At 50.9% G+C, this 12,133-nt stretch overlaps 1 protein-coding gene across 2 annotated transcripts in view; it reads right to left on the bottom strand.

Annotated features, from left to right (window-relative positions):
• Positions 1-303: 303 nt before the first annotated feature.
• Positions 304-12,133, bottom strand: part of EXOC6B (exocyst complex component 6B) — a 315,222-nt gene continuing 303,392 nt past the window's right edge. For both annotated transcript variants that reach the window (XM_081999547.1, XM_081999548.1), the window contains 2 exons: positions 5,764-5,876; positions 304-738 (listed from right to left, as the gene is read on the bottom strand). In XM_081999547.1, coding sequence (XP_081855673.1) covers positions 612-738; positions 5,764-5,876 — 240 coding nt within the window. In that variant the 3' untranslated portion in view covers positions 304-611. The remainder of the gene's footprint in view (positions 739-5,763; positions 5,877-12,133) is intronic.

Below are 12,133 nucleotides of genomic sequence, written 5' to 3'. Positions count from 1 at the left end.
GGACGCGCAGGGAATGGTTGCAGCTCCAGCCATCTGCAGCCTAAGGTGGAAATCAGCCCTTACAGGAAAAAGAGGAGGAAAGTTGGGAAATCAGTTTGCCTCTTTCCTACCTAGATCCAATACGCACGTTGGCAAGACAAGCTAACGGGTGACCCCCTTTCTACACGTGTGCTCCTTTCACCAGAGCTCATGAGAAGAACCTGAAACCACCACTCCTCCCTATATTTTTTGTTTTCATTTGTTCTGCAACTGAATAAGTTAACAAAAGGACGTCAGACCGATTCTTTCAATTTGGCTTATTAAAAAAAAAAAAAAAAAAGAAACTAGTCTGGGTGTGAACTTCTCTCTGAGGCTTCAGGATTTACCATCACTTTATAAACCCCTGAAAATAGGAGTTTATAACAGGAGACTCCTGACTCCACCTTCATGAGCAGTGCTGCCAATCTTCCCCGGGACTGTTTAAGGAACATTTTGTCATCAGAGTAGGTTTCATGAATACTATACAGGTGAATAAAAAAATACATATATTCTCTTTGAACAAGAATCCCAAGTCCAGGCATGTGGAAGGCTGCGGTGCAGGGTCTGGCGTGGGCAGGAGGTCCCCGAGTCCCTCACGAGTGATGGCTGTTGATCAGGCTGCGGAGCTGCTTGGCCACCGTGTCTATCAGCTTCTGCTTGTCCCTCTCATTTTTCCGAAACTGGGCAAAAACGTTGTTTTTTCTGCTCGTGTCTCTCATCCTGCGCAGAGGAGAAAGAGGTTATAGCACAAGTATCGCGGCTCAACGTTGCAACCAAGCCCCGCGAAGGAGTCGCATGTAAAGTGCCCGTATTCGGGCTCTGATGGAGAGAGGAGGTGACTTCACCTAAAGGGTCTACCCCAATTTTTATCACGTATTTGTGTAAAGACGGGCATACCAAGCCATGTGCAGGCTTTACACAGTTTGCATTTTTGCTTTAAACCCCACAAATCCCAATCAATGGCACCGTAGGATCTATCTCTAATACCAAAATGCACGAAACCCTAAAGCCTCTCGTCCTCCCCTTCCAAACAGCTTTTGCTACGTCCCCACGTCACCTTCTGAAGTGGTAAATGACAACGCTGTAATACTAGAAGGAAATTAAAAAATTAGCATCAAATCCACAGCATTAAGGCTTCTCATTTGAAATGGTGCATTGCATGCGGCCAAGAGATGCAGCTTTTGTGGCAGCTGGAAAGGTTTGGAGTTGTGAACTTAAAATATTATACAGTATTATATAATGCAATTTATATTAAAGGAAGGAATCCAGCAGTGGTTTCCTCAATTTAAAAATCTTCTTGAGATCGGTATTTTTTAAAAATTACATTTAATCCAGGAAGTAGCGCCCTGGTCTCCACGAGGCCTCCAAAAAGCCAGAGACAAGAAGAGCGGGCGGTGGGATGGGACCTGAAGGTGAAGCTGCTGCAGCTCCATCTCTCTCCGCCGTGCAAAGCTGGGGGTTCATGCACGCTTGCATTCGCGGATGCATATTTTGGGGGGCAGGTCTTGTTGCATGCTCCGAGCGTGAGCTTTACGCAGGCAGGGCATGTGCTGGGAAGGGAAACCACCCCACAAGGGTCAACCTTCAACAGCTCTTGAAGGTCTCGGCCTCAACATCCAACCCGCTGGTTCTCAGCCAGCACCGCTCTTTTGTAACACCACAATTTGTAAATGATTTTCTCAGTGAATCAGATCTGGCAGAGGCAGATGGCTTTGGACGAGTCGCATAAGCCCATGTTTTTGGGTTTGGGGACCTAAATGAAGCATTAAAGTGACTGGGACACAGCGCTGAGAATCCCTGGGAAGTTGGCACTTTATCAAGCTGGGGGGGGTTGAGTTAACCAAGCACAAATCAAACCTCTTGAAACTTATTTAACTGATTAAAAAAAAGAAAAAATCTAAGTTTTTTCATGCTTCAATCTTTCTACAAAGAGCCAAAGGGAATCTGAAATGTTCCCAAAACATTCAGTTTGGAACTGGAAACAAGGATAACAACTTTATCCCAAAGGCTAATTTGCTAAAGTTACAAGTGCCCAAAGACACAGGATTACAATCGAGCTGCTTTCCCAACCGTAACAAGATAGCTTGGAGCACTTTATTCAGCAAAATAAGTATTATTTTTTTTCTTTCTCTGTTTTTTTTAGCCAAAGCAGGTTGCCAGCTGCTCCGCCGCAGGAACCAGGGAACGCTCGCTCCGATGGGAAGCAGGGTTTTCAAGTCACACAGGTTAGAGGCGTCCCAGTATCATGAATTTTGGAAACAACCGTCCTCCCGCGGGACACCTCCGGCAGCGCTGTACGGCTCCGGCGGGTCTCAAAGCACTTTACCTGGAGGGCTGAGAGCTCTGTGTCTGTTTCACAGGCTCCGTGGGGACACCAGGGGTGCTGAAAGTAGACCCGTACCTTCAGAAACCTCCACCCAGTGCTGTCCCCATCACTCCCCATCACCGCCTGCCGCAGTTACCCCCAGGCAACGCGCCGGGAATTTACAGCTGAGCATCCTCTGCCCTAAGAGTCCCCTCATCCCGGGCATCCTCGCAGACATCTCTGATCTCACGGGACCTCTTCAGGCCCATGAAATGTTTCTGAAGTAACGCATGCTGTATGCAAGAGAACCTTTGTGTCTGTCTGAATGATTAGAAAGGAGTCGCATAGATAAAGCCACTGGATCAGGATGAAAAAGCACTACAGTCGGAGCGCTGATCCCAAAACAAACCCACGCAGGTGGAGCTGTTAAAGTGGGGATGAGTGTCTGGGAGGGACGGGAGCTGCTGGTATCTCCAGACATCATGTGAAGGCAGAGGCACTAAGCTATTAAGTATTATTAACGAATTAAGTTGCCTACGGGACAAAAAATCCTGCAGGATTTGCATTGTGCTGTGCCAGGGACCAGGCAGCGTCGGGAGCGGCTGCAGCCCTGGGAGAGGCTGAGCTTACAGAGCTGCTTCAGGAGCCCACGCCAGCTCTGTCCTGCCGCTGAAGCCCTGCGGACTGACACCGAGCCGACGCAATGTGGTCAATGCCAAAGGCGTTCAGACGGCGATGCCGAACGCCGCCCGGCTTCTCTTCCAGCATTTGGCCGTAGGAAACACCCTCACCCTGGTCAAGCAGTGCATCCAGATACCAAGAATACCAGCTTTGAAAGGAGGAGGCAATGCTTTCGAGTGGCTCAGCAGCTCTTTGGAAGATCAAGACTTTTATTTCTTTAGGCATGTGCCTGCAGAGCCCTGGGACAACCGAGCCCGGTTCTGTAACGTGGTCCCTGCGTGTTACACGCAAGAATTAAAAGTAAGGGGACGGGAAAGAGAGAGCTCAGCGCTGTCCCCACCCCTGTCAACAACCACCGCCTTCAATAGAGCCAAGCTTTGTTTAAATTAATCTGTAAGGGAAAAAAGCAAGAGAGTAAAAGCTCCTCTTTTAGCTCTAATTAGTGCATTTGAGACGATAAAGTTACCGGAGGGAACCGTTTCAAAAACAGCTTGCATTTAGATCATTTAGTGCTCCATTTAGATCAAACAATAAAGTCACTGCAAGGTGAGGGTAAAAGCCCAAGCAAGCAGCATACTTACACTCGTGATATCCTATGAGATGTGTGACGAGGAAAAGAGATAATGATGAAAACAGGTTACAAAACGAACCCGCGGATCAGAATTTCACATCGCCTTGCCGGCGAAGCTCAGCTGCCTATGGAGGGGGCCGGGGAGGTGGGCTCGGAGAGCGGCGGGGAGCGGAGGTGCCTGAAGCTACGGCCAAGTCAGCGCAGAGTCTCAGGGGAGCTGGAGCTGGTGGATGATGCACGGAGACTCCCCGAAGGGCCTGAAGCCTGAGCGAGGTCAGGGCAGAGCGCACCGGAGGATGCGGGCGGTGCCACGCGGGCGATGCCACGCTGCGAGGCTGCGGGAGATGCAGGGGCCAAGCCGGTGACTCCACCAGCGCTGCCTCCGGAACGCAAATCGGATTCGTGAAGATTGCCCTTCAAATGAGAGCCCTCCTGGGGGGAAGGCTGGCAAGCCCAGCTGAGGTTTGTGGCTTTTTAATAACAGCAACGAGCACGGATGCTCCAGTATTACCTGGGGAAAATGGCCAGGAGCATGGAGCTGCCCTCCTGTTGTCCCACTGCCTTCCCAGCAACTGCCACCGGTCCCAGCTCACTGCCTGCTCCCAATTCCCTGACTCTTCCAGCTGCTTCACGTCCAAGCTCTCCAATTTTTGGTAGCTCTTTATCTTACCATTTTATTGATAGCTCTGAATATGCCGCACGCTTTTGCATCATGGGTGTCAGGTCGCAAATACGTTGCGAATAACACAACTTACTACACAGCACATATAAATATGTATGTAAGCCCAATGCTATAATGTGTAAAAGTGCTTTACGTGCAGCAACTACCTAAGTTTCGTCCCCGTGTACCGTACTGGTAACATCTGGATGTCATGAGTTGCTGTGGAATTAGCTATTCTCCTCGGCGGGAGAGGAGGCGGTGCAGTTACGTGGGCCACAGATACCACAGATGCAACTCCAAAGCTCAGAAGCACACCAAGGTCAGCCTTCTAACGGTTTAGCCCCAACTATAAAGTAGTCAACTTCTCCCTTACAAGCACCAGAGAAAGAGAAGAACTCCAGAAAACAACTCAAATTCCTCCTCAGGGTTTGAGCTCACGGTAAACCTAACCAAATCTGACTGTAAACTCACTTATCCTGCCTGCTCCTCCATGCCAGACTTCGCAGTGGAGTCCCCAAGGCACGAGCTGCTTGGAAGATTATTAATTATAATAATCAGGTTATAATTAATATTATATTAATTATAATCAATTATAATTAATATTATCAGGCAGGTTACTTCTCCGTCAGATCAGCTGGAGACCAGCTGCGAGGTCTGATGGAAGCGAAGAGGCAGGCGTAGGGCTGACCCTCCCAAGGAGAGCCTGGAGGTCTACCAGAGAAAGGAGCATTGGGCCTCCTCTTACCGCGGGCAGGATGGGTGACTAGTGGCCCTTCTCGCCACGTGCTAGAGGGGTTACAAGTGACGCAAATCCCACTCTTTGGGTCTGCAGCAAACTCATAGGCTTTCCCTCCTCGCTGCTGGCTTGTAGGACTGGCACAAGCCTCCTCAATGTGCCTCAGGAGGGATCCCAAAACCCAGCAGAGACCACGCGGCGCTCGCCCAGCACGTCCCGGCACTGCTCCAGGGCTTGGGCTGAAGCCGTGCAAAGCATGTAAACCACAGGCTTTGAAGAATCTCAGATTCAGCCTTCTCAAAGAGCGTGTCCTCGCTGAGAGCAAGCCTTGGAGCACACAGCCACCTAAAGACACCGTCCCTGTCCCGTAGCTGGGCTTTCAGCACTTGATCCCCTCCACGGATCCAACAGAAGGGAGATACACGTGTCTGCAGGCTGGCAAATTTGAAATTACTTTGGCGGCTTGAGATACACCTTTACAGAGGAAGTCAGCTGTAGGACAAGGAAAACTCTATTTAAAAGTGAAGCAAAAAGACCGATCCGCAGCCAAGTCGATGCATTTTGATACAAAACCCGGAATTCAGGTTAGTGGGATAAAATGGGCATTTTCTACTCGAGCTCCCACTGTCCACCTAGGGGTGAAATTTTTGCTCACAGGATCACAAGGAGCCTCCTGCTCCCCAGGCTGCTCCATCCAGCACCGCGCGTGATGGAATGAGCCGCTAAAACACATGCTTGCCCAAAGCGAGATGGGGGTGAAAACCATCCTGGGTGTCCGGACCCACACTCACTTTTCCAGCAGGATGAGGGCTGTCGTCGGGTTCACGCGAAGATACTTGCACGTGGGTTGCCCGTAGTCAGCCAAATATGTCGACCAGTCCCACTGGATGAACAGATCTAAGAGCTGAAGCAGCCGCCGGAAAGAAAAAACAAACAGATATAAGATCTGAAAAAGCTGGTGAGAGAGCAGGTGGTTTATCTGAAAGCTGGCAAAGATCCTGGGCAGGTGGTATTAACCTCAAAAATAGTTTCCAGCCTTTATTTACTTATTTAATACCATTCGGCTAATATTTAAGTATTAACTTATTCATATTTAATTATCAATTTATGAATGTTTAATATTATTTTATGTATGGCCGTGTTAATTTATCCATAGTACACTCCTGCTATGTTATCGCTATTTTTGGGGTGAATTAGTGGTACAGGGGATATGAGGATTGAGACACCCCGACGAGGCACGTGGTGAAGGACCCCAGCGCCCCGATGCCCTCAGCTACAGCTACAGCTTTTTGGGGTCAAAGTCACTGCAAATTCCTGCTGACCCCAAACAACCCCCGGCATCGTTTGAACCATGCCACAAGGCTTTTTCATCAAGCTTGCTCCATCTCCACGTCTTCCAAGAGCCACCACTGACCCCGGCAGCAGGGGAAGGATAAAGGGGATTAATTCAGCCATCTGTGACAGTCCCTGCTCCAGACCCCCAAAATTCGCACCCGAAGCCCTTCACCTCTGCAAAGGACCCCCTCGGTGTGCCATCCCTCCCAGCTGATTCAGGTGAGGGACAACCAAACTACAGCCCAGGTTTCCTAAACGCCCTCTTCCACCCCACCTTTCGCATCCTTATTTTCCTTAATAGCCGAACCGGAGCTCTCACGTCTTTCCCACATGAGGACCTCTTCACTCCTAAGAGGACTTGCCTCTCCACCCACCCACGAGAGCACAGCTGAGCACGTACGGGATGCAGCCTTCATCATCTAAAATAGGTCCATTAAAGCGGCTGCATTTCCCGCCCCCGGGACCTTCTGCCTTGGAGAGCTGCTGTGACCGCTCTATTGCAGGACCGGCTGCCAAGCACACAGACGTCTTCATCGCCCGCGTCTCTGCGTCCCGGCGCCCACCACTGAAGCCTGGAGAAGAAGGACCATCCCGCGGCCAAGCGAGGACCATAGAGGGCTCATTGTCCCCGCGTCTCCATGGTTTTCCTGGAGACTCCAGCACTGTTTAACAACACATCCCACCCCGCCAAGAAGGGGATTTGGCTCCTCTGAGACCTCAAGGTACAAAACAAAAATGTGCAACAAGATTCTTTTTGACTATGTAGGTCAGGGCAAAGAAAACAAGCTGTCGGGAACAATCCCCCGGACTGGCGGGGGGGACGGATTAGCCGAGACCTAAGAGGTCTTTTCCAGCCCACGGTCCCGCGCAGCTTTGTACGGTGGGTCCATTGTGTTAACTACAAACCCGAGTTGAACATCATCGGCAGGAGTTTTTTCCAAAGGGCACCTTCATGAGATAACCTTAAATATGATTTCTCAGGCTCTTTTCAAACAGCACAGCAGGGCCAAAACTCTTCCATTTGGTTTGCCGGCTTCTGGGGGAACCTGCATGGTTGTACAGGCTAAATCGGATCCCCTCAACGCACCCAAGTCCTCTTGCCGGTGGTCCCAGAGGGCTGAACGTGCCTCTGGCAAACCATGAACAAAGCAGCACCAGTTGTTGCCATAGGAAGTGCGTGGCCAGACCGAGGAGGGGCCGGATTGCCGTTTATGGGGAGTAGAAATAAAGCCCCAGAAGAAAGGCACAAAAGAAGAACCAAAATAAAAAGGCAATGATTAGAAGTGGGTTAGGAGAAGAAGAAATAAAAAGCATCAGGAGATGTTATAAGCAGGAGGCTGGGGGGGACAGCAGAGGCTCGGGGAACCGTGCAGGAGCTCAGAGGATGGGTAAAGACAGGGCTTGGAGAGACCTCCCGTGCATGTCATGAAATCACGTGGCTAATCCAGCATGGGGAGATTTTTACAGCCATCTAGGGCAGCTCAGCCCTTGCTCTCCAGCTCGGGAGCCCGAGCCAACGCTTGCCATTCCCATCAGGGCCAGGTGACGAGCGCATGGTCCTTGGCCCGACGGCCATCCCCGTTCCACAGCTTTCCTTCAGCTCTGCTCCAACTCAGTTCAACTCAGCTGGGTTGAGGCAATGCAGCTCTCCCACGCGAGGCTGCCAGGCTGCTGGGCTTTGCCGGCGTTGAAGATGCACCACCACACCTTTCACTGCTCTGCCACGGGCCCGAAGGGATGGTCAGGGTAAGTTATTTTATGGACGCGTTTTAACACGAATCTGTTGGAGCAGGTCCAGAGGAGGGCCATGAAAATGGCCTGAGGGCTGGAACACCTCTGCTATGAAGAAAGGCTGAGAGAGTTTGAGTTACTCAGCCTGGAGAAGAGAAGGCTCCAGGGAGACCTTACTGCAGCCTTTCTGTATAGAAAGGGAGCTTGTAAGAAAGATGGCAAGAGACTTTTTACCAGGACCTGTAGTGACAGGACAAGGGACAACAGTTTTAAACTGAAAGAGGGTAGGTTGAGATCGGACATAAAGAAGACATCTTTTATGATGAGAATGGTGGGGCACTGGACCAGGCTGCCCAGAGAAGTTATGGATGCCCCATCACTAGAAGTGTTCAAGGTCTGGTTGGACGGGGCTCTGAGCAACCCAATGTAGTGAAATATGTCCAGGTCCATGGCAGAGGGGCTGTTCTAGATGCTCTTCAAAAGTCCCTTCCAATACAACCCATTCTGTGATTCTATGATTTTACTCTCATCCATCACACTTTTCGGGCAGTTCCAGCCGCACGCATCGCTACAGGAGTGCAATACACACATTTGAGAGAAACCCCAACGACCTGAGGGTGCTGGTTGACAGCCGGCTGGACATGAGCCGGCAGCGTGCCCAGGTGGCCAAGAAGGCCAACAGTGCCCTGGCCTGTACCAGCACTGGTGTGGCCAGCAGAAGCAGGGCAGGGATCGTGCCCCTGGACTGGGCACTGGTGAGGCCGCACCTTGAATCCTGTGTTCAGTTTTGGGCCCCTCACACCAAGAAGGACGTTGAGGTGCTGGAGCATGTCCAGAGAAGGGCGACGGAGCTGGGGAGGGGTCTGGAGCACAAGTCTGATGGGGAGCGGCTGAGGGAACTGGGGTGTTCAGTCTGGAGAAGAGGAGGCTGAGGGGAGCCCTCATCGCTCTCTGCAACTGCCTGAAAGGGGGTTGTGGTGAGATGGGGGTTGGTCTCTTCTCCCAAGTTACCAGCGACAGGATCAGAGGAAACGGCCTCAAGTTGCACCAGGGGAGGTTTAGACTGGAGAGTAGGAAACATTTCTTCACTGCAAGGGTTGTCAAGCACTGGCACAAGCTGCCCAGGGCAGTGGTGGGGTCCCCATCCCTGAGGGTATTTAAAAGACGTGCAGATGTGGCACTTAGGGACATGCTGTAGTGGTGGACCTGGTAGTACGAGCTTAATGGTTGGACTTGATGATCTTAGTGGTCTTTTACAACTGAAATGATTGCATGATTCTCAATAAGCCCCATCCTAAATGCGACCCCACCGCGGACTGGACCTTCCCGGGGCGCTGGGAGAGCCAGCCTGCCCCGGCCGGCTCACGACAGTGACGGATGGCCTGTGTATTTTACAACTGTTTGCCCACATCCATCTTGGCGGCGAGCGGGACTGAGGATAGTCCGGGCCGGCACCTTTGGCCCCCGGCTGCTGCACAGATGGGGACATTGCCGGCGCTTGCCGGGCTCTGCCGCAGGCCGTGCTCCGTAGGACAGAGGTCTTGCAGGAGGAAGCCTGATGGCTCAGGGCAAGCTGTCTCGAAACGATTTATCTGTCACATAAATGTGGTTTTATTGGTTTTACTGTTTAAACTTTTCACCTCTGCTGCTAAATCTGAAAGACCCCCAAAAAAAAGAAAAAAAAAAAGAAAAAAAAAAAGGAAAGGAAAAACCCGCCTGCGCGGCGGCACTGGGCTGCAGCGGGCCTGCCGGGGGAGATTCCAAATAAAATATGCAAATACCATTAATTCCTCAAACCAGAGTCTCCTTTGCAAGGCTATAAATCAAACTCGACAGCACATACACTGGGGGGAAGGAAAAGAAGCGGGGGGGAAAAGAGGAGCTTTTACCACCGTGGTGTGAAAGCAGAGGAAGCTCAGGAGGCTGCGACGTGCTGCGTGCGCAGAGCAGCGCGGTGAACCTGCAGCTTCCCGGGACACGAGAAGCATCTTTGCCACAAGAGCAGGGAGAGGTTCACGTATATATTTATGAAAACGAAGACATGGAGAATGGTTTGAGTATGCCTCCAAAAGAAAGGTCTTGAAAAAAAAAATAATTGTTTTTATACACATATATGAGCTCTGGCTCAAATGGTGATTTGCCAGAGGGCAACCCTGGAAAGAAAGAATAAAACTGGGAACAAGTTCCCAGCCCTGCCCTGGGATCCCCTCGGCAGGGGCCGAGAAGCACTATCTCCCCATTTCCCTCAGTTCCGCCTCGAAAAACACTTCCTTTTCATTCCTCTTGTAGTGTCACCATCTCAAACTCTGCGAAAAAGTTGTTTGTTTTCAAAGCAAAGGCATGTTTTTGTGGCTTTCACAGCACGTACAGGGAAAGGATGGTTGCAACTTAATTGCACGCTGGTGGCAAAGGAAGCGGGGACATCGCAATGACTTTGCAAGCTACTCCCTCCAAATGCGAAGCGAAGCAGGACAGTACGTTCTGTCTGAGATGAGACGACATGAATCTGGATAGAATTCTTTCAGCCAAGCCAGAAATAATGTAATGTGAATCCAAACTGATTCAAAACACAGTTTGCAAGCTCTGCTAGCGTCCCTGGAAGAAGATCAAAGAAAGCACCGGCATTTGCACACTTGCGCCAACGTCACAGCGGGCTCCGCACAACCTGGAAGGGGATGCGTGGTGGCTAGAGATAAAGAAGATGGCAGGAAAGGGAGACCCATGATTTTTAAGATTAAAATAAACCCACGCAAAAAAGATGTGTCCTATCTCAGAGAAGTCACGGTGATGTTGCAGGGATAACTCTAGACATGGGATCCTCTTGGCCCTAAGGACCTCTCCTCCCCTCCTCAAGCCTAAGAGGAAGATCAAGTGTTACTGCAGGATAGATGAAAATTCCTGAATTCCCCAACTTCATGCAACACCTGGCTCTTCTTTCCCTCAGTAAGTTTGCAGATGACACCAAGTTGGGTGGGAGTGTTGATCTGCTGGAGGGCAGGAGGGCTCTGCAGAGGGATCTGGACAGGCTGGATTGATGGGCCGAGGCCAACTGGATGAGGTTTAATAAGGCCAAGTGCCGGGTCCTGCACTTGGGTCGCAACAACCCCCTGCAACACTACAGGCTTGGGCAGGAGCGGCTGGAGAGCTGCCCGGGGAAAAGGGCCTGGGGGTGCTGGTCGACTGCCGGCTGGACATGAGCCAGCAGTGTGCCCAGGTGGCCAAGGAGGCCAACAGCGTCCTGGCCTGTACCAGCAATGGTGTGGCCAGCAGGAGCAGGGCAGGGATCGTGCCCCTGGACTGGGCACTGGTGAGGTCGCACCTCGAATCCTGTGTTCAGTGTTGAGTCCCTCACTACAAGAAGGATGTTGAGGTGCTGGAGCGTGTCCAGAGAAGGGCAACGGAGCTGGGGAGGGGTCTGGAGCGCAAGTCTTATGAGGGAAGATAGGACGATAGGAAATGGCCAGTGATAGGACAAGAGGAAATGGCCTCAAGTTGCACCAGGGGAGGTTTAGATTGGATATTAGGAAAAATTTTTTCACCGAGAGGGTGGTCAAGCATTGGAACAGGCTGCCCAGGGAGGTGGTGGAGTTGCCATCTCTGGAACTGTTCAAAAAACGTGTGGATGTGGCGCTTTAGGACATGGTTTAGGGGACATGGTGGCGCTGGATTAATGGTCAAACTTGATGATCTTGAAGGTCCTTTCCAACCTTAGTGATTCTGTGATTCTGTGATGCCATTTTTCTCTTTTCCCTCTTCTGAACTGATGTAACATCACTCTGAGCATCCACTTGAGATGTACCAAATGCTCTGGGCTCACAGGCAAGTCTACCGGAAGAGGAGTGTGATCATCCCCTGTTAGTAGAGGGAAGAACTTCCTGGGACAGAACCGTCACAACACTGGACACGATGTTACATCCACCGGAGCAGGTAGCAAAACTTGCCCTAATTAAAAGTGAAGAGCAACTGTCCAAAGCTGGAGCTGCCCTGAGACATGAGAGCAGCCTCCAGTCCAGCCAGAAACGGAAACCACATCTTTCCACTCCCTAGCAAGAAAACTTTTTGCTTTTTTCAGCCCCTACCAAAGGAATTTGGTTG

This window comes from Phaethon aethereus (genome assembly GCF_964289735.1).
Source record: "Phaethon aethereus genome assembly, chromosome: 4".
NCBI classification, from domain to species: Eukaryota; Metazoa; Chordata; class Aves; order Phaethontiformes; family Phaethontidae; genus Phaethon; species Phaethon aethereus.
This window is presented reverse-complemented; position numbering and strand designations above follow the sequence as displayed.